General features: G+C 39.2%; 2 protein-coding genes across 4 annotated transcripts in view; one reads left to right on the top strand and one right to left on the bottom strand.

Moving 5' to 3' along the window:
- The window catches only part of LOC119647177, a 252,131-nt gene that overhangs the window by 51,242 nt on the left and 178,254 nt on the right, over positions 1 to 22,635 (bottom strand). The window lies entirely within an intron of this gene.
- LOC119647180 lies at positions 1,049 to 7,163 on the top strand. Its single transcript, XM_038047988.1, has 4 exons — positions 1,049 to 1,320; positions 1,389 to 1,546; positions 6,344 to 6,680; positions 6,857 to 7,163. Exons 1-4 carry the CDS (start codon positions 1,125 to 1,127, stop codon positions 7,105 to 7,107), a joined length of 942 nt encoding a protein of 313 aa, XP_037903916.1. The 5' UTR covers positions 1,049 to 1,124; the 3' UTR covers positions 7,108 to 7,163.

Genomic DNA, 22,635 nt, shown 5'->3' on the forward strand with positions numbered 1-22,635 from the left:
AAGAGTATTTTGAGGCCTAGATACTATGTGCATGGACTACCATATTTTTGGTTGGGTAGTTTTTGAGAACGGGTCTTTGAAGTAATTGGCCCCTTTCGGACCCCCGCTCTGCTCCCCTTTGCAACCAATGTCAAACCTAATATCGGCTAATTGAGACCTTTCTTTTGATACCCCACACAATTGCACTCGGTGGAAAAAAAATTACACCCCCCTTTTGCATGTTTGTGTGGTGAAATTAGTTTCCTGACTTGAAGGCTCCCCAAGGCGGGAGGGTGACAAGTGGTTGCAGGCTAGTTCTCTAACGACGGGGAGGTGTTTAATTAGTAGTTGTACCGTCGTGGGGGTTAGACTTTGTGCATAAACGGATTCACCTACCCCATCATCCCCCCCCCCTCCGCCAAAAAAAACCTTTACACTCTGTAAAATCTGCTAAATTAAGCCGTTAGTCCGAAGAACTTGGTAGGAGGAGGTGCTTTAGTCAGCAGAGAATTGGCTGGTGGCAACTGCTCACGCAAGCGGAGATCTAGCGGCGTAATGGCTTAGGGCCAAATCTGCTCTACAATGATCAGGTCATCTGTGCTCTCTCTGCACTATCCTTTTGCACATATAATTCACTCAGACAGACGAAGTTAGACTGAAAGACAGACCTAAATGGAATTCGAAGAGATGAGTTTCAGAATGCCACCTGGAATAATTTGATATTATGCAAGTATGAACCAGCATGATCGAAACACGAAATCAAATTGCAGTTCTGCCATAATAACTTTCTCAATAAATATATACTTTCTTCGACTCATCAAAATTCCCCACTGGAAATTCTACTGTTTGCTACTTTCCTGGCCTTGAAGTATTGCACTTTCGTTGGTCTTCGTTGGTTATGATTCTTATCAATCAACAAATAATTCAATCGCTATCCTTTGATCTACATCCGTTGGGGAAAATACAAGTGTTTCCACTTCAAGTTATCTATTTGTCATCACAGGTTGCAGATACGTACATATGGTCATTTATGCATACATATATAAGAATGTACGTTAATAAATATTGGATTGAGCTGCTGTAATTACTACTAGTTTTCAAATTCTCACAACGAGCGCATCTTGACTGCCGCGACTGCCTCCAGGATGACAAAGATACTTTCTTTAGTATTGTTCTCAACGTTTTGTTTAAAGCTTGTACTTTCGGATGCGTTAATCGCTGCCAGGAGTAGTGTACAATGCTATAAGTGTTCGGGAATAGAATGTTCTAGGCCAACTTTAGTGAATCAAACCACAACGTGTGCTGATCCTTTAGATTCTTGTGTTACAGTTTTCGAAGAATGTACGTAGAGGATATTAAAAATATACCCGAGGATAGCTTCTAATCCAGTCCGCTTATATCTACATTAGATAGTGTTGCTGCGAGGGGATGCTATCTGGAGGTTCCCGATAAGTATCGAGTGAAATGCCAGGAAACGGGGAATCTTGAATGCGATAGATGTTTTGGTACCCTCTGCAATAAATATGCTCGCGCGGATATCAGATGCCTAGAGTGTGACTCTTCAAAGGTAGGAGTATAATAAGGAAGGGATGGTTTAGTTGTCTCTATGAGAATTTTTGATAAATGCTTCATTCTGAATATTCGCTAGTAAATAAGCTTTCCCATTATGATTTCTTCATTATATTATTATAATTTATTCACTTTGAGAAGCTGGGGAAATGGCAGATAATTTGATATGTTTAGTATTCCTGATGCGAAGTCTGAAATTTAAAAATAAAATTATTTTCATTCTAATACCTCTAAGACATTGTAGTCCTTATTAAAAGAAGAAACCTGCAATTTGTTAAACTGAATGGTTACATAGATTGAACGGGTATATTAATTTATTTCGGTGAACTGCTAGCCTTTAATGCTCATAGTGAAAATACATTCTCGAGGAATTGCATTTAAGACTGAGCCAAGGATTAGAAGAAGTTCACGAATTTTGGTCGAGCGTGAAAGTGATTCCATTCTAAGTTACCATATGATACTGAGACCTAGCCTTTTGTCATATATTTACGAATAGCTGATATGGGGTAAAAAGTTGGATAAATATTGATAAACTGATAAACAATTCTAACGTATAGTGCTCGTTACAAACCACTTTTCCTTTGTAAAATTACCATGAATATTAAGGAAAAATACCAACAATATATAATTCTTAGAAGGAGGTGAAAAGTGATAAGTTCCTAAGTGTAACGTCTTACTACCATTTCTCTCTCGTTAAGCGCCCATTATCTACATTATCTCTTATGGCGTAACGTCCTATAAACCCTCATTTTGCGTTATTTGATTAACTGTACAATGAACGTTGTTGGGAAAATCCATACTGTCCGCTGGATGAATGAAACCAGATTGGCTTCCCGGGAGACGACCGCAATAGAATAATTAGAAATTTTCCATCACTAGTAAGAAAAGTGATAAACATAATAGCATGTGCGGGCGATGAACAGTCGCCTGCAAAAGAAAACCCAAAATGTTAAAATATCTATTGAGGTGGTTGACAATTTTTTATCCCCAGGATCCCCAGGAGGATCGAAATCTTGGTTGTAAAATAACACAAAAAGTAGTAACACCCATAGTAGGTTATTCCACATATGCTTTATTGAATTTAAGTCTGGTAATCACGTAGACCATTGTAAAACTCTGGCATAATTAATTGTCAATCATTTCGGCGGGACTTTTCTCACGCTGCTATCCTATCCTGGATCACTTTTCAGTTGCTTGTGGTAGCATATGCTTCTATTACTGCTAATAACATGAGAACAAAAAAAAGCAGGTGGGAATACCGGAAGCTGGTACATCAGTTATAAAGGTTTTATGTTCATCTTATGTATGAAACTTTCTACTCACATTTTTCCATTCGTATATGGCTAAACACCCAAAATATAACTTCATATTTTTTTCAAACTACAAGATATATGCACATATTTCAGGTATTATGCTCTCCCGAAACAAACAAACATTGCCTATTACCGAACACTATACTTATATATACACGTATATAAATTGATCGCACAAATATTTCCGATTTACTTTGTGCAAAATAGTACATATATTGAATGCAGCTGGTTTTATGTACAAATATTGTATGTCAATTTGAATTAGACATTACCCTGAAGATTCAAACACATACATATAAATATATACATATGTCTGTCTCGCATAATTGATATATAAATGATTACAAAACTAAAACGAAATGTTTCCCTGCGATCCTCCATTCGTATAAGCTCATTTTGTTGTGCTATTGACGAATTGATAGGTGATGATGAAGTCATACAGGTTTCAGAATGCCCGAAATTCACATAAAATGTATAAGTTTCACCTTAATTTTGTTAATAATAGATGGATTTCTTCCAAACTTTTCAAAGTTGTACCGTATGTCATCTTTTATACCATTGCCACCAATTTTGTACTTCTTTGTACTTAAAGGGGTTTCCGGTTTTCGAATCGGAATGAGGTGTATTTTGAGCCCTAGATTTCATTTAGATACATCGCTGTGATTTTCTTTCAGATTTTTGAGTTAGATGGCCCTTGAGAACGAGACCAGTTACACTATTTGAGGGTCATATTTTGAGCCTTTCATTTAATACCCAACATGGCCATGTTCCTTGAAAAAAAAAGTTTCATCTCACTTTCAACTGAATGGTGAGCCTACCCCCCCTCCCCCTAAATTCAACACAAAATGGCACCACTTGCTTAAGGAAGTGCTAAAGGAATTCACAGATCACACCTTCTCACCAAATTTCGTGACAATCGGTGTAGCCGTTTTCGAATAGGTGTGACTGACAAATAGACAGACGGACAGACGATAATACGGTACGGGTGCGTAGATTGTTGGTATCTACTTTCACCGACCGAACCACTTTGTTACAGATTGATGAATTATCGTGTATCATTAGACGAAAGTAAGCTAATTTTAACTCAAGGCTGACCAATGAACGTTTTGTAATCGTCAACCGATCTGTCTCGAGAAAATTTACAAATATAGAAGAATTTTTCTTTTCTGGGCTAACATATGTACATTATGTATTTCGTTCGATATATACCCTGTATTTCGGGATCCATTTGATCCCTTCCTTGGTGTAAAATTTTACATTGAAGAAAAATTATTACACTGAAGATTAATTCGTGCACTAAAAACGAATCAAATGGTTTCCGATAGGTGTCTAAATAAAATATGTGAGCCTTAAAAGGAAAAACCTTCCTTTAAAATACTAAGATATTCCACATTCAACGCTAATATGATGTTTTTTTTTTGGAACAAGACTTAGAATTTTTATCAAAGGACAGTTATTTCTTTTTGTTTTTGTCAGCCTGCCTCACCCCTGCCCTGGGAGCAGTGTGGTTGAAGCGGTTCGTAGATATATTAAACGCTTCTTTATATAAATCGCAAACACGACAGGAATGCAAAATAAAATATATGATATATATATATATATACAGGGTGCGGCAGCATAACTTCCTTTTTTAAAATGCGCGTCACTCAGTTAGCTGATGTCATAGCGGAGCGCTAGTGGTCTCGTTCAAGAGGGGATCCTGTAAAGTTTTGTCCCGACATGGTTCAGTCGCCATCATGCGTTGGAATAGTGAGGAGCGTGCCTTTGCCGTTGAGGTTTACTTTTCAAGCGGATGTTCGGTTATTGCAACACAGCGTGCATTTCGGAATCGCTTTAATTTAGCCCCGTTGGCTCCCGTCCCAGACCGCAAATCAATTGTTACATGAGTCACTACATTCAGACAAACTGCAAGTACGACAAAAGGAAGAACTGGAGTCCCCCAGCCCGTTAGATCACCTGAGAACATTGAAGCAGTGAGAGCGTCAATGTTGCGATCGCCACCGCGTTCTGCGCGCAAACACGCATTTGCCCTTGGACTATCCGATCGTTCTGTGAGAAGAATTCTTCGTGATGATCTTCATTTTCATCCCTATAAGATGACGATAGTGCAGGAACTTTCAGAACGTGACTTCAATTCTCGGATTAACGCGTGTTAGCTTCTTCTTGATGTCGTTCCCGAGGGTGCTATTGTTTTTTTTAGCGATGAAGCCCATTTTCATTTGTATGGGCCGGTTAACAAACAAAACATGCGCTACTGAGCTGACACCAACCCTCGAGAATCGCATCAAAAGCCTTTGCATTCACCCAAACTCACAGTGTGGTGTGCAATTTCCTCAGCTGGAATTATTGGCCCCTGGTTTTTTGAGGAAAATGAGGTTACAGTGACAGTGAATTCGGATCGGTATGTAAACATGCTACAGAATTTTTTTTTCTACGGCTAGAAAATTTGGATTTGGGGACACTTGGTTCAAACAAGATGGTGCAACAGCACACACTTCAAGAGCATCGATGGCTGTTTTGAGGGAACACTTTCCAGAGCGCCTTATCTCAATTAGAGGCGATTTGGAATGGCCGGCACGCTCTTCCGATCTGTCCCCTTGTGATTTTTTTCTATGGGGTTTTTTGAAATCCCGTGTTTATGTGAACCGTCCAAGAACCCTACAAGATTTGAAGACCAACATCCAAGAAGAAATTGCCAACAAAACACCTGCTATGCTAACACGCGTAATTCGCGTAATTCGTTAATGTAAATCATAAAAATCATCTGGGTAAAATTTCGAATATGTATGATTTGAGAGAAGTGCTTTCGGGTTTCAAATGTTGGACGACCACCGCTGCAGCTTATGACTGTTGAGTTCAAGCACGATATTATATGACGTTTTTCCTCACGATTTGATCGCGTTTCTCGGATTTTGGAAAAGTTTTGCTGGCTGCGCGGTCAAGTTCGTTTGATACTACATCAGCTTTCAGCCCGAGTGGAAACGTAATTGCGGCTTTCAGTAGTTCTGTGTTTGAACACCTTACCCCTTGCAAATACCAAAGGCAACGGGGTAGTGTCAAGAACCTTGCTCATATTACCAGGAAACCAGAAACAGCAGTCTCGCCACCAGCTCATACAGATGGTAATGGTGTATTGGTCATTGGAAAACACCAGCAAAATTAATTTTTTGTTCACATAAAATAGTCCCTTCGACTTATTTTAACTGAGGCATCTGGAGCAGTGCAGCCTGAGCTTTTCATTCTTTTAAGTAGTAGAATTGCTTTATCTTCCTTAACGAACTCTATTTTTTGGCCTTAAAATAACTAATTCTGAGTTGTAATATAAGGGGGTGCTTCTAATTGTCCTCTGGACAGTTGAAATTAGGATGACCAACTTCTAAGAATATCTAAAGAAGGAAAGGCAAAACCATTTAAAAATGTTTAAGATTGAACTATTATTAATAAACTATACATATATTCACAACTCCTTAAACTATTTACAGGATTCCAAGTGTTTGCAAAATCCTAGTCAGATGGAGCCAGTTCGATGTCCATTACTTCCAACTGCCAACTCTTATTGTTTTGTAGAATATGATGAACATTCGACAATTCGGGGGTGTATGGATAATCTAAGGGATGAAATCTCTTGTTATGACAGTCAGAATTGCCAACTTTGTTTGCCCGCACAAGATGGAGGAGCTTGCAATGCTTTCGAATTTCCTTCAGGACGTCGTCAATGTTTAGCCTGCTCAGGGGACCAGTGCACATCAGGAAGTAACAATCAAACAAGCGCGTATTGTATGAAATCAGGAGATCAGTGCGTTTCAATGCAAATGAATGGTACGTGGACCAACAGGGTCGAAACATTCATACATTTTGAAGAAATGTCAATTTATTATCAAAAGAATTTCCAGTCTAACAAGTGTCTTAAATCGCTTTTGCTTAGTGAGAAAAATAACTTAAATTTGAGGCTGTTAAGGCCAATTTCACTGAATTTGTTTGTTCATATTTTGCAGGTCGCGTCATAAAAGGCTGCCTCCAAGATTTGGATCAATCGCAAATCACATTTTGCAACGCTAATCCTAAATCCTGCACGAAATGTAATTCAAACTTCTGTAACACAATAACATATAACCAAAATGATGGATCTGGAAGTGGAGGAACGGGAAATGGTGGAGGTGGAAGTGGTGGAGCTGAAAGTACGGTAACTGCGAAAACTCAACTAATAATGCTGACTTTATGTTTAGTTCTTTTGAAATGTTTGTGAGCCAACTGGTGATATGTACTGAACTCAGCAATAAATAAAAAAAATTAATTTGTAATTACTGTGCTTTTCAATTTTGAAAACTGTTCGAATTTTATGTAATTGGTATGGCAAAATCGGAAGCTGGGCGCGTCAGGTGTAAACGTTTTGTGTTCATCTTATGTGGGGAATTCTCTATGCAAGCGGTTCAACGAGTTCACTTTATATGATGATGACGTCATGCACGTCTTAGAGTGTAATAAATTTACGTGAAGTGCCAGGCTTTGACCTTCTATAACTTTGCATTTAAGGCTTCCATGGCGGTGATTTGTCGACCACGTAATTTGTTCCAATCTGCAAATTTTCGTAAGCAGTTCGGCGCACTTTTTCGAGACAGATCAGCAATCATCTGCTGTTAACAAACCGATTGACAGATTGTTTTCAAGTGAAGCACGATAATTAAGTACATTGTTGCCCGCTTACAAAAAACTATTTCAAAAATCATTAGCCCAGCTTATTTAAATTACAAATTTCGGATACTTTTTGACAGAATGTATCTTGTCACCATTATTATTCCTTTTTGTTATCGGTGACATTCTTCATGCTGTCTTTTCCGGTGCACATACATAAAGGCATCAATAGACCCTAACATCTTTCCTCAAATGATTCGACTATACTGATGCCATCTGTATGCTCTCTTAGCTCCAAGCCTTCCCCAACAATTTACTACGACGTATCATTGGAATACGCTGGCCTGATGCAATTTTGAACGAACAATTTCGTCGCCGTACAGACCTGTTACCCGTGGACAAGTTGATCTAAAGACGAAAGTGGCAATGGATAGGACTGGAATCCACCATCCCAAGTTGGTCGACGAGTAGGCCGTCACACATGGCCCAGAACAGTGAAGGAGGAGTGCAAGTGTTTCGGGTAGTCATTATTAAGCAAATTTGGGTGGAGAAATACTACACTCCACTAGATGAGAAAAAAAGCCACGCTGGTTCTTGCGGTTGTTTAGATGCTGGACTATAACTCCGACGATATTGATTCCGAAATAAGGACTCTATGTGGGGCTGCTTCTCATGGGATCCGAAATTCCTTCGAACTTTTATAATTTTTTACATGAACTTACAGCGCTCAGTAGCATACCACCTCTCGACTTTATGTTTAATTTCTCCTAATTTTAGAACAACTATAAGTACTAGTCACAGGATATTCAAACCGGTTCATATCTCCAATTTTGAGTCAGCACTCACTATGAGAATTCTTACTCACAATTCTAACTCTATAATTTCCTATGATAAGCAGTTGGCTTTATATAAGTTGCACGGCAACGAACGAAACAAGATTAGGAAAAATTTCCAACGCCCGATTATGGGACTAAAAGGATGCGGGAAGAAGTATAGCGATAATACCCAAATATAGAGTAAGTGCGCTTCCGATCCAGCGAGGAATCTGAAATTCGACAAACTTCAGATTTCAGTTATACTCCCCTTAAGGAACGTTGGTTTTCTTAGAGTGGCAATCATTTTTCATCTTTCGTATCCGAACTATATATAGATATAGTATATGAAATTTATGTTTACTAGGAGCAAATCTAAATGCAAGGCACCACTCTTAGGGATACCCCACCAACAACTCAAACAAACTTAACTGATTTCAAACGGGGTATTCTCTGAGCGCGGATATTGTCATCATCACGAGTTCCTTTGTTCTGCGTGGTTCAACCTTCCTTGACTGCTTCCTGCTTTCTTCCAATATAGTGGCAGAATTAGAAAGGGAAAACATTTTGGGTAGGTCGAGGCGAAAGTTGAGGCTAGGAGGTCCGCCGTTAACGATGCTTGTGCGGTGAAGTGCATCAAACTGGCTATACTACCGAAATTATTTCTAAGGAAAATAATCACCTGTGAGGGGCAGGAAAACCTTCGAAGACCTTGCCATCATAAAGATGTGCGAGGAATGGAGTACAAAGCTCGTGCTCAACCTGGTACTAATTGAGACCTTTCATTTGATACCGCATAGCTGTATTTGGTAAAAAAAATTACACCCCCCTTTTGCATGTATGGGGACCTCCTCCCCGCTCCCTCCGACGCAAAGGGCTGTAACTCACTGTATCCGTGAGTGTTCACAGTTCCCACCTTTGCATCAAATTTGATATCATTCGCTACAACGGTTTCCGAGAAAAATGCGTGTGGCGGACGGACAGACAGTAGACCGATTTTAATAAGGTTTTGTTTTACAAAAAGCCTCAAAAATGGACTGACGACATATAGGAACGCAATAATTGAAGCAAAAAAAAAATCAGCTTCAGGGAATTCTGTGAAGGGATTAAATAAATCACTGAGGCATTCAGACTAGTTGTAACCAATGACCGACAATATCGTCTACCTGCCGGAAGAAGGAAATTGAGATACCTACCGAGAATGAAAAGGACAGTATACATCTGTTTCAACACATTTCCCCAAAATTAGCAAACGAGGCATAAGGAATAGAAAAGAAAGGTGGCTAGTAGTGATTATTTTATTCAGCGTATATCTATATTTCGGGGACAACCGGTATGCACTGTAGAACGAAATAAGTTGTTCCCGAAATATCGATATATGCTGAATAAAATAATCACTACTATACGAACCAGAACCCTTCTGTGGAATAAAGGGGAACGGTTAAAGGAAGTATACTGGGCGAACCTACAAAAAATTCAGCAGCCAAATGTGTTCATGGTGGGATACGAACCCAAGTGTTCCTAGGATTGTATCAACTTCACCAAGATGAACCGCCGAAAATGTTTGATTGAAGATTATAAGCAAAAGCTAAAATTTCAAACAAGTCGGCGAACCAGAGGCTTGGCCGTTCAGGTATGAAAGGTGTTGTGAATTGCTTATATGAGAATATTTCAGAGAACATTTGGAGCTAGAAAAGCCCGTAATATATACATATGTCGGACTGAAAAAAATTATGACTTTCCATCTTCTACTTTTTTGACACTTTCTGTGCACGGACAGTTAACCATTAATCTCTCAACTTTTAATTCTGCAGCCAAGCTTACATCCTACTAGATATCTTTGTAAAGTCCGTTTTTAATTGTGTTCAATAAAGCAAAATAAAGTGAAAAATTTCTCTGTTAAGTAGAAACCTTGATCATACGGGTTAAAGAAAGTTCTCGAGCTCCGAACCGATATTAATCTCCACCTTTTTTCGATCCGAAAAGAGGGAGGTCCAAAAAGTGCTTTTAATTCTTCATCTACAGAAAATTAATACCTATGATTATTAGCGCAAATGGGGATGCGCCCAACCCTAAAGCATGAAATCAAATCAATCAAACTGTAAAAACAACTTTCTTAATACCAACCATTCAGATGTCGTCATTGCTTATACACGCAAGGACGTTTGAATTTGTGAAGGTGGACTAATTCCAGCCAATCTTGTCCGCATTTTAGTTGTACCACTTTGGTAAATAGCTTATGATTCATTGTCGTTATCTTTATATTGGGTTGCTGTGAAAGTTCTTTCGTTTAAGTTATGTACTGCTAAGTTCGTTCCTTACAAAAATTCACAGTTTTTTGATAAGAAGAATTCATTAAGCCAATTTAACAAGGGAATTTCATCATCAAGAATTTTTCCGAGCATATTATCTGATAGAGACTTAAATGAAAATCTTATGGAGCAAGATTAGGAAAATTTGCTGAATGAATAGCTGCTTCAAATCGACGGAATTGATGGTAAAATAGTAGTAGTAACTGTTTGATTCAACAGAAACAGATGACGCATTGATGACCTAAGTACAAACACGTTTGAACTTCTGCACAACACAATGCGTGATAATAAGGATTTATAACGTTGGTACGGCCCTTAGGTTTTTGTTCCGAATTTTATCCACTAACTACCCGCCACACCCTATCTCTTTATAATGTTTAAATGTTCTTCATTAAAATCAAACGTTTGTTCTACTTGTTGAACTTCATTAAATGCTTCATGTTTGAAGGGACTGCACTACTTTTGAACTGTTCTTTCATCTAACAATGTATAAGATTATCTTGTAAATAGGTTAAGGGAGTCATCCAGTGCGAAGGCTGTTTTTTGGCTTTTTTAAAATTTTTTTGTGAAGAACTGGATAAAGATACAAATACGAGTTTTTCACCATAGACTTATTAATATCTTGAGTATGCATTGTAATTTATGCAGCCCGATCGCATAGTTCACCCATCTCCAAAAAAACGTGTTTTCTGCTGCCACGCTAGAGGGCGCTGTGATCATCTTAAAGAAAAAAAGTAAACGGCATTTTAACGTACAGACTTAACTACAGTCCGCGAACTAGGATTATTAAAAAATATTAAAAGCTTAATTTTTGGTGCCGTGTTAAACTTTTTTTGTGCATTTTGGTGTTTTTTCACGGCATCTTCAATGAATAAAAAAAAGCTACTGCATGAATCGCAATTATCCTAGTTTGTGGACCGTAGAAATATGTTCTGAACAAGCATGAACATTTTAAAGAATTTGGTTGGATAGATTTTGGGCTATGGTGGCAGCCGATTTTCAACATGCGGTTTCGAGAAAAACGCATTTAAAAAGTAGAATGCGATTTTTAGCCATAAAATCGTAACTGACCGTTAATTTGCTATACCTAATCCATAAACATGTACACCCTTGGTTTCAATTCTTGCCATTTTAGCGAAGTCATTCGAACGTCATTCGGATCAATAAATACGAGTTTTATTACGGCGATCGACATAAATCCTGCATGTGACTTATCACGTGTTTAACACTATAATTTCCGAAGGAGTCCGAATATCAAAAAAAACACTTTACCCATATATTCTGCACTATATCTAGATACAATTGGTGCCAAAAAAAAAAAATCGATTCAGCAGATGACCCCCTTAAGGGGTTCAGGCAATGTAGCAGCCTAAAAAATAAGCCTATTTTGGGTTTTTTTTTTTTCAGGAGCGTAATTAAATAAATTAAAATTCTGATAAGGGTTTTTAATTGTACATATAATAAGCTATGTAAATAATTTTTTTAAAGTATGTAATTTAAAAGAAAATGGCGGCTACACGGCTTTTTTTCAACGACGCTTCCTTTTTTGAAAGTAACGTAACCGAACAAATTTTCGGCAAAAGTCGTCCGAAAATTATTAATAAAAAAATACCATGTAAGGTATCGCAAAGATCCTATATAATTCCATGCAGAATGTAATTATTAATATTTGGCTAAAATTTCAAGTCAATTGGACAAGATTTGGTATGAGTTCGGTCAACTTGAAAAATGTAGTTTCGTTTAGTATGTTCACATTGGACTAAGAGAAGTTGCGCCAAAATTCAAAATAGAAATATCTAGATATTTCCTCCACCTTAATCCTTTCAGTATGCCATTCTTAAGATCTTGGGGCATTTTTTCAGCAAAAAAATAATAAATCGATTTTTTCTTAATTTTCTACTGTCCCCGTTAGGCCCTTAAGTTTAAACAATAGAATATGTCAGAAATGAAGTGTTTTGTTGCAATTTGATGCTTCGTATTTTTTTAGTTAAAACAAAAGTATTTCTTTGTTGAAATTGAAAAGAACAAAGTAAAATCAATAAGTAACAGTAACAGGTGCTGAATAAAGTAAATTAAAAACAAGTGGGGAATCGGAAGCTTGGCGGCACAGGTATGATAGATATGGTTTTGTTGATTTTTTACATAAGGATATTTGTGGTGGTTCATGGTTCCATTTATATATAGCTCGTTGTGTATATACGTTGAATATGCCCGATATAGGACTCGTACCAACATTTTATCTCCTAGGGAGTAGCTATTTGAGGCGAAAGGGGCAACTTCGTCCTAAAATAACTTTGTTAATAAAAGTAGGATCTCCATCAAACTTTCCAGTATGCTACTTGATACTAAAACCTATGTTACGGATCTAGGATGAGCTTAAGACAGTTCGCGGAAAATTTTCAAAATATGCTAATACACTATTATTAACTTTATTTGAGCGGATATTGCCACGGAGAGTATTTCAGGGCCTCGATATCGTGTATAGCGACCACCACAATTTCTTTCAGATTCTTCGGTTGAATAATTTCTTAGAACATAATTTCTTAGGTCCTTAAAGTAATTCATTCCTTTCGAACATCCACACTCTTGCTTTTGCAATCAATGTCCAAACCAATGGGGGTCTGCAAAATAATAATCGAAATCTTTCATCTGACACCCCCATGGCTATATTCGGTGAAAAAAAAATTGAACCCGTCTTGTAGGTTATGGGGACTTTAAGTTCAATGTACACGGTATAATTCACGGCATGCGTGGGGGTTCACAGTTCCAACCTTTCTAAGGTATTTCGTGTCAATAGATATAACAGTTTCGAAGAGAAGTGCCTGTGACAGTCAGCCAGACAAAACGACAGACGAGATAGTGAACCGATTATAATAAGATTTTATTTTCAACAAAACCTTAAAAACGAACAAACTTATAGGGCAACTCAATATATGAACATTTGATTCATGATATCTTATGGGCATTTAATTGTTATCGAAAACGATTAGCCGCTAATGCCTCCCAAATTTTACCGCTTTTATATGGAAGGCAGCGAAAAAATATCTCTTGCTATGTTTGTTTGAGTAACAATAGAAAGTATGATTCGAATAGATTAATACAATTTTTTATGCCTTAGTGATAATGACATAGTTGATTCACTTGAATCTTACTTATGGGGCAGTTATAAGTATAGGTGTGGTGTCCCGCTAGTGGAGTGAATTCACTTTTTAATTTCCGTTATCATATCATAATATTTGAACATCCACAGGAAGATTTAATTTTTTGTGTCTAGGGATTTCCCTGTCAAATGAATGAATAATTGCCAAAAAGTGATTCATAGGATGGAGATTTGGATAAAAGATGAGCAAGCATGAATCACAAATCACCAAGAAGGAATTGATATTATGAAGTTGGCAGGTACAATCACCTCAAGATTGCTGGAAAAAAAATGCCCTCATCTATCATCCCTAAAGAATTAATAGACAGCGTGTTTGGGTTAGTCAGGGAACTGAGGTTTGCAATCAACATTAGTAATAAACAGAGATAATTCAACGATATGCACATATATAGTTTCGTCTATTCGTCTATATCCTCTATGTTTCCAGTCTTTTATCAGGTATCGCTCGATACCGTTAAGCGAACGCTGAGAAGATAAATTACGAGCATGCACATGTGCTCATCCGGACATATGCCTACTAAGGGCATGCTATGAAGGAGCAAAGAGGATTTTTTTGCAGTATAGTGCTTCGGAGATCCAGTGCTGTTCGTTTTTGGTAGTACGCTTGTCCGCTCCCAGACGTCGATATCTAATGATTGTAACGTCTCTCTCTTCATCAGCATTATTAACGACACAACACCCATATCCGAGTAAAGAAATCCAGACATCCGCGAGATTTACAAATTTGATATCCCTAAAATCTGTTTGGTGTCCAGGCCTACCCAGTCGCTCTATTAGATGCAGGGACTGCCACGTCTTCTTTTTTTATTGTAGATAGACCTCTCGGCCTGGATCATCCTTCCCCATACGGATTGAATGACTCGCCTATCGCAACCTATTGGTTCGGATTTTATCCACAACCAAATGGTTATGGTATCGATTCTAAATTTTGCCATTAGATAGACTAGAGAACCGTCTATTCCCCTGTAGCAACCAAAATTCTTTGGCGGATTTTTCTCAAACCCGACTAAGGATTCGCAATTTGGCATGATAACAAATCAAATTTCCCAGGAATAGAGAAGAACTGGAAGACCATTTTCTTTTAACCTATGGTCGAGTCCAACAGTTCTTGTAAGCTGAAACATGCTCTGTTGGCTGCCAAAAATCCTGCACAGATTTCGTTGTTACAGCCTTTATTGGTTGAAAACTCGGCTATGCTATTAATACAGCATACTGGTCACCAGCCCAGATAAAGGACGAGGGTTTCAGGCAACATACTTTATAGTATCCTCAGTAAAACAAAAATAATGAGATCAAGGAGAGAGATAAATAAAGTACAGTTGGAGTTATTCCACTATATTAAATCCTACCTGATCTCTCTTGGTGACAGGTCCCGCGATAGGCCGACTAAGAAAATGCATCGAATGTCGTTAGAAACAACATGATCGGATCGAGTAACAACCTCAGTAAAATGCCAGGGCGTCCACCTCAGTCGACGCCACAGGACGGGCCCCGGTTCTGTCAAGAAATGGGCAAGGGTTCTTGACGCATGACAGCGCCAGGACGTAAGTAAGTTAATCCGAATAAAACAAATACGTGCCTGCACGCTAAATGTTCGCACTCTAACTGGAAAGACCGAGGAACTCACAAGAGTCCTTTGCAAAAGACGCATTGATATCTGCGGTCTGTAAAAAACTCAACGGCAACATAGAACGCGAATGTGTAAAAATGGCTATAAACTTCTCTAGTTTGGTAGCCCGCATACTCAATACGGTGATTTCATTGCCATCTTAGAGGGTTTCCGTGATGCCATTAAAAAGTCGAACTATTTGATGACCGGCTGATGAAGCTCCCTATTATATCAGCTGATCACACTATTCACTTCTTCACCGCATACGCACCAGACTGGGCGACCTCATGCCGAGAAAGATGCTTTCTGGCAACTTCTCGATGAAAAGACCTGTAACGTGCCTGCTGATGACTATGTTATCATTGCCGGTGACCTTAATGGTCATGTGGATGAAAAGATGGACGGTAACAAGTGCCATGGGGGGAAGGGGTTTAGAACACGCAATAAGGGAGGCGAGCGTATAATCGATTTTGCGGACACCCATGACCTTGTACTTATGAATACAGACGCCGACATTTTACCATCGTCACTGATTGCAAAGTCGTTCTCTATGAGACTATCGCACCGCAATATTAAAATAGGCAGTTAGTTGCCGTCCTGCGAATCCTGGCTGGCCGCGCATTAAGTGTTGGTGATTTCGTGAGAAGAAAGAAGAAATTATCTCACTTATACGATTACCAACCATTACGAATGTGAAAGAATCGTGGAACTAAATTAAACACACGATCCACAAAGGGGTTCTGCAACCTTCGGGGTCACCAAACCAGGTAAGCGGTACATCAACCGAGATACTTGGCTTTACAATGACGATGAAGGTACCTGAAAAGAAACGCCTCTTTCACAAGTTTATTAGCAATTTATAAGGACGAAAACCGGGAAGTAAAGAAAGCGATCGCTGCCACCCGAGCGACCCATTATAAAAACCTTTACCATAAATGTATGTCGAGAGAGATCTGTATCGACTTGCCAAAAGTCGAAACGAATGCATGCAGGATATGTTGCGTTAATGACAAGAACGGTACATTGCTTACCGACCGTCGAGCCGCGAACTTAAGAATTTGTTCATCCGCCACTTCCACAATTATTGCTGACATTTGGATCGATTTTACCTGTCACCACAACTGAAATCGAGCAAGCAATAAAACGAATGAAAAGCAACAGGATCTGACGACATTGCATCTGAACCCTGGAAAGTGAAGAGCTGGGACCCAAAACCTGGTTCAGTGAAATCTTTAAGCGGGTTATTTAGGAAGGAAGAACACCATCTGATTGGCAAGAAAGTACCACAGTTCCAATATGGAAAAAAAAGTTAACCCACTAGAATGTTCAAATTACCATCCGATCCGGTTACTTTCCCATACCATCACGATTTCTGAACTCATTCTTGATAACCGTGTTCGCGGAATCGATGAAATAACCGTAAATCGGATTTGTCAAGAACTGGAGAACTGCTGATGCAATACACGCTGTGCGGTTAGTATGGAGAAACACCGTGAGTAGCATTGCCCTCTTTACATTGTATTTCTGTATCTGGAGAAAGCGTTTGACCGTGTGTCACAGGAACTAATCTGGTATGCTCTCCGACAACACGTAGTGCCAGAAGAACTCGTGCGCTGGGTTCAATTGCTCTACCACGATCTAAAAAGTAAAGTTCGAAATGTGGCGGATGTATCAAAACCGCTTCGTGTCTCTGTTGGTGTTCATCAAGGAAACGCCCTCACTACTCCTCTTTGATCTTGTTATGGACACCGTCACACGGGACATCCAACGTCTAGCGCCCTATATATTGCTTTATGCAGATGATGTTTTCCTAGCATCTAATAGCAAAAATGATTTCGAGCAACTTGTCCAGACATTCCACTTCTGCACTTCAGCTAATGAAGAACTACGTTATGAAATTAATTCACACATTAACGAAACCTGGATGAAGTGGCGTACCAGAACTGGTGTTCTTTGTGATCGACGTATCAACGAACGTTTAAAATTGAAAATTTACCGTAATGTTGTCCGCCCTGTCACTCTCTATGGTTCTGAGTGTTGGCCGACTATAAAAGACAATGAATGTTGTCTTTCAGACTCAATATTGGCACCCTCATTGAAAAGACGGAAGAACTCACAAGAACCCTTCGGAAAAGGCGCATTGATATTTGTGCTCTACAAGAAACGCGATGGTGTGATACTAAAAACTGCAACATAGTACGCAAAGGCGAATACGCACCATAGACAGGTCGATCTGATGCCTTCTGACAACTTCTCGACCCAAAGATGGTTTGCCGCATGCAATGAGTATAGTCGATTTTAAGGACACCCATGTCCTTGTACTTGTGACTACATGTTTTTACAGTGGAAATAGTAAAACGCAAATCAACTATATCCTTATAAGACGCTGACACTGGACATTGGCTGCAAATCCGTTCTCTATGCAACTATCGTACCCCAACGTCGGGCGTTGTTTGCAACAACGTGAGGAACGCACTGGCCTACCGCGCATTAAATGGTGACCATTGCGTGAAAAAAAGAAGAAATGATGAACCATTATCAATGCCGCCAACCAAGTTAAAGACAACTTGGCTTTGAAATTACCATGTCCAAATGAAGATCCGTGAAAAAGACACCTCCTGAAACGAATTATGGAAGAACGTAGAACACAATCTGATTGGCAAGAAGGTACTACTGCGCCAATATGGAAAAAGAAAAGTAGTTCAACAGGATATTCAGATTACCGTTCGATCCGGTTACTTTTCCATACAATGAAGATCTCTGAACCCATTCTTGATAACCGTATTCCCGGTATCGTTCAAATAACCGTGAATCAATTCCGGTTTGACTACGGCCATAGTATCCGCAGTTGTGGAAGAATCCAACACCCGGCAATCGTATAGTGGATAAGAGTGTCCATCGAAAAGAGGAAGAGGAACAGTAATTATTTCCGAGACGGGAGATATTGTCTTTCAAAAGGTAAAGCTGAACGTGGAACTAAAGGATTAGAGTGGTAGTGAGTCATCAGGCGAACAGAAAGGGGATCTTATGTTGTAATTAAATAGATCCAGCGGGAAGTTAGTGGATAGCTTCTGAAATAAGGTAGAAAAGGCGTTAGGGAAAATATTAAAGGCAGAAAGTAAGATGCAGCCTTAAAATCCAACGAAAAGTTTATGAAGGTACGCGGCCTGTAAAGGGTACTTTAGACTGAGGAATCAGTTATTTCTAAAGAACTGCTTCAGGTTACTTGTTTTCAGGCATTTCATTAAAGCATCATTAACCAACAGATTTCTCGAAAAGATGGAGAAAGTACGGAGAGGAGGGACACATCATTAAGGACTGCACCAGAAACCTGCGATTCATGTTGTGTAAGAGAAAAGGAATTGTGGACGACCGGCACGTTGGTGGCAGGTGTCCAGTATATATGAGGTAGCTGAACCACATAGGTAAATGAGGTAGATACAAACCAACATTAAACACGGTGAACCAGCGATATGGGCATATAAAAGACAAGCCATACCCGAAATAATGATATTTTCTAGAGCCGGTTTGTTTCGACAAAAATTAACGGCGTTTATATCTACAGCTGCTGTTTTCGGCTTAGCGTAAAGAGCAGATGTTATACAGTTTGTTATTGGACGCTAGGGTTTAATAATCGTTGGCGCAACAATCCATATTGGATCAGAGCCTTGAAGTGTGTTAGATCACTGCATTCAAGATCGTAACGGTACACTACAGGATTACAGAACCCTGTAGGAGGCAATGTGGTCAGCATTGCGCTCGCCCGAGGTTATTACCCTGATTTGACTCAGGTACTCATTTACAGCTGAGTCGACTGGTATCCGACGTCAAATCACGGTACAAATCCCACTGCCACCAGGTGATAGTAGTTGTGAAACACGCTAAAAACGTGGAATTATTTGAAAGTGAAACCATTCATGCCATCAAATCATGAGTACGAATAGTCAAACTAGTCCTCCCGAACAAAAAGACAGATGTGCTGTCAATATCAAATAATACTGTCAACAATCTGGTTGACGACCATGACTTCATCTCAAAGCCGATCTTAATATGCCTGCCGGTAAGGATCAATGCGAATTTAAGTTTCGCGGAGCATGTGTGACAGAAGGCGGCGAAGGCTAATTTATCTGGGATGGTGCCTAATATCGGATGACTAAAATTGCTCACCACAGCGGCAGTGAAGGTCATTCTGCTGTATAGATGGTATTTATAGGAGCATATAGGCAACTGCACCTACACAGTAGATGTCGGAAAATTTATCCTTTCACTTTTCTTTAAGAAAAACTTTTTCCGTGTAGTTTGCCTTATTCGCCTCTAACTCTCCGATACCTGCAGCATATTCCAATTGGAGTTGGAGTAGATTTTTTGAATAAATGTCCCACAATTCCTATTCTCCTATCCAAAGTCCATACGAAAACACCAAGCACACATGAGTGCCCCATAAAAAGGCCAATAAATCATATGCTTATGATATCAAAGATCAATGAATCTGAATTATAGCAACTTTTGTGATAGTGTTTTGACATATTCTATATTTATTTTGCTCGTACATCTAAATTTCCTGTCTGGGGAGTCACGTGAGATTTTTTTATACAGGTGGAAACAATTTACTAATATGCCTTAGATATAATGGAAAGTTCGTGTGGCTTTATACACGTAGCCAAGGAAATGAAAGTGCCACTACTACATTCAATATAACATAACGTATACATTCATTGTTTTGGATATAGTGAAGTATTTTTCAAGTATCCTGCGATGGGCTTTTATTTGCAAACCAATTTTAATGAATTATTGTTTTATATTAGTTATTAGCAGAACCCGGCACCTTTGTACGAGGATTTGCAAAAACAGTGGATATTCTTCGGGTACTGGAAGAAGAGGATCGATGTATTCTCACCCGGTTATTTGTGGCTGGCCAACTTGCGCTGTGCAACTCGGGTGAATTATACCTCAGTTGCGCCAGAAGTGTTACATAGGCCTCGCATCCAGTGGTGTGAATGCTGAGCCTGCACTCAGGAAAGGCCAGTTCCGCGATGTTGGTCATGGCAGAACTTTGATTGCGGTCGCTCAATCAGTCTGTATCCGAAGAGGACTGAGAGTATTATTACACCCCCAGCACCTTCATGAGTGGGTGTGAAATTCTCATATTTTACAATATTCATCACTCCAAACAATACCATTTGAAAGCAATACGATGCATTATCCGAATATGCTGTAAAAAGTGTTGGATCCTTGAGTAGCTCCAGCAATATGTGTTAGAAATGGTGGCGAATTGACTTTGCCAGGAACATCCACAGGCATTCTTTATTGAAACTTCAAAGTGTAGAAGATGTAAGATGTAAACATTAAATCAATGAGGACATTTCGATGCATTTTGTAATCGTAATCTTTATTGTAATTGGGATTGCTTTTCAATCTTGATCGAATCTGTCATGGGCGTTCAGTTTGCGTCGGGTGTCTGGCTTTTCGGGAATTCCAACAGCTCTGAATGGAGGCGCCTTTGCTCGAAGACTTGCAATTTGTGCAACATGTTGTTGAGATGTTTTGGCAGTTCTTGAAATGGAAGCTCTGACCCGGTCATATTTTTGGGGTAGGTATTATTCTTCTCATGTTTCATCAGCTCTTGAAGTAGCGACTGTGGTTCATTCTGTTTCCAGTCGCAAGTCTCGTTCTTCAAATATACTAGTAGTTCTATTAGCTGACAATTACGATGCATGTTTGGTTGATTTTCCAATGTTCGATTTTTGGGTAGCATTTTCAGTAATTTTCATTTATTTCTCACTAATCACAGTCTTGATTTGCCCTGAGGACTGGTTGACAGGTCTATAAGTTGGTCAATAGCAGTGCCATCTAAGGGCAAGTTACAATAGAATGCAACGCAAAGTTGACCTTCGGCAGTGCCATCTAGTAGCGAGCTAAAATAACGTAGATGGGACCAAATATTTTCTATGAAAAAATACATCTATACACCAATTTTCATAGTCTAGAAATTGATCTCTCGCAGCGCCATCTGGTGGCCAATATATAAACTCATTTTTATGGCGACCGGTTGAACGGTTTAGGAGTCTATCGATCATTAACAGATATATAAAAACAGCGTCCATTTTTATAGATCAGATTATATTACCTATTAGAGTAGGTAAGCACTGAAGTAGGGAGTAAGTAGCTCCTTACTTATTTGCTAAATAAAATTTACTTGTAAAAAGGGGAAGCTAAATTTTACAATATTTTATTTCGGAACCATTCGAAAATTAGAAGCTGGGCGTTCTCGGAATAAAGCTTTTATAATTTTTATTCTCCATTTGGCTCTTTCTACCGAGAGTTGTATCGGGAAAATCATGGGAAACCCACTTGGTAGTGTCGGACTTTACGGCAAAAGTCGTGCATTAACTAGTAATAATGGAGAATATCACAATCGTGGCATATGGATAAAAAAGGGCGTGGCATGTGGGTAAAAAGGTCGAATATTTAACCCCATCCCCGGAAGGAAAAGGTGCCCCCTCTTCAAACCCGATAAAAACTCATGGACGTATCAAAAAGGTAAAGTTTTAATTTAGAAGAAGGAGGAAGATCGCCCCTTTTTAATCAAAAAGAATTGTAGTGGCCATCCCCTCTTAAAGGTCATGGGTTTAATTTTGGATATATAATAAAATTTTTAATATATTATATAATATTGAATATTCCTAATAAATTCTTTTCCATTGTTGAGCGACAACTGATTATATATATAAGTGGTCGATGTTGAATCTGGGAAGGGGAGGGGGGATTCGTGGCTCTTTAGCTCTGCGAGTACCGAGGATGGGACACGCAAGCAAAAGTAAGCAACCATTGCATAGTGATCCTTTTCGAGGCCGATATCATCGCCTTACTTGTTACCCACAACCACTCCTAAATCTACAGCTGATCGCAAAGTGGTCACTCTGATTGCTCGTATGCTGTCGGTTAGTCAAAACCCAACTGACTTTATGGTAAGCTCTGTGCTCGAGTAATGTGCTACCAATGACGAGGCGATGGACGCTGCAAAAATCCACAATCCATTAGGTAGCCTATCGTGAACTGTGTGTAATTGCTCGTAGAAAGGATCCTTCTCCACTATATCGGAAATCTTCGTTGGTGCACCGTGATACTACTTAACCTGGACGGGAAGCTTGCAGTCAGAATCCTGTCAAAAACCGGCTCCCAGATCAAGAAAACGTGCCTTGCGGCAACTGTCGGCAGCAACCCGACACCAGATTCGCGTCCTTGGCGT

Source organism: Hermetia illucens, chromosome 1, assembly GCF_905115235.1.
Source record: "Hermetia illucens chromosome 1, iHerIll2.2.curated.20191125, whole genome shotgun sequence".
NCBI classification, from domain to species: domain Eukaryota; kingdom Metazoa; phylum Arthropoda; class Insecta; order Diptera; family Stratiomyidae; genus Hermetia; species Hermetia illucens.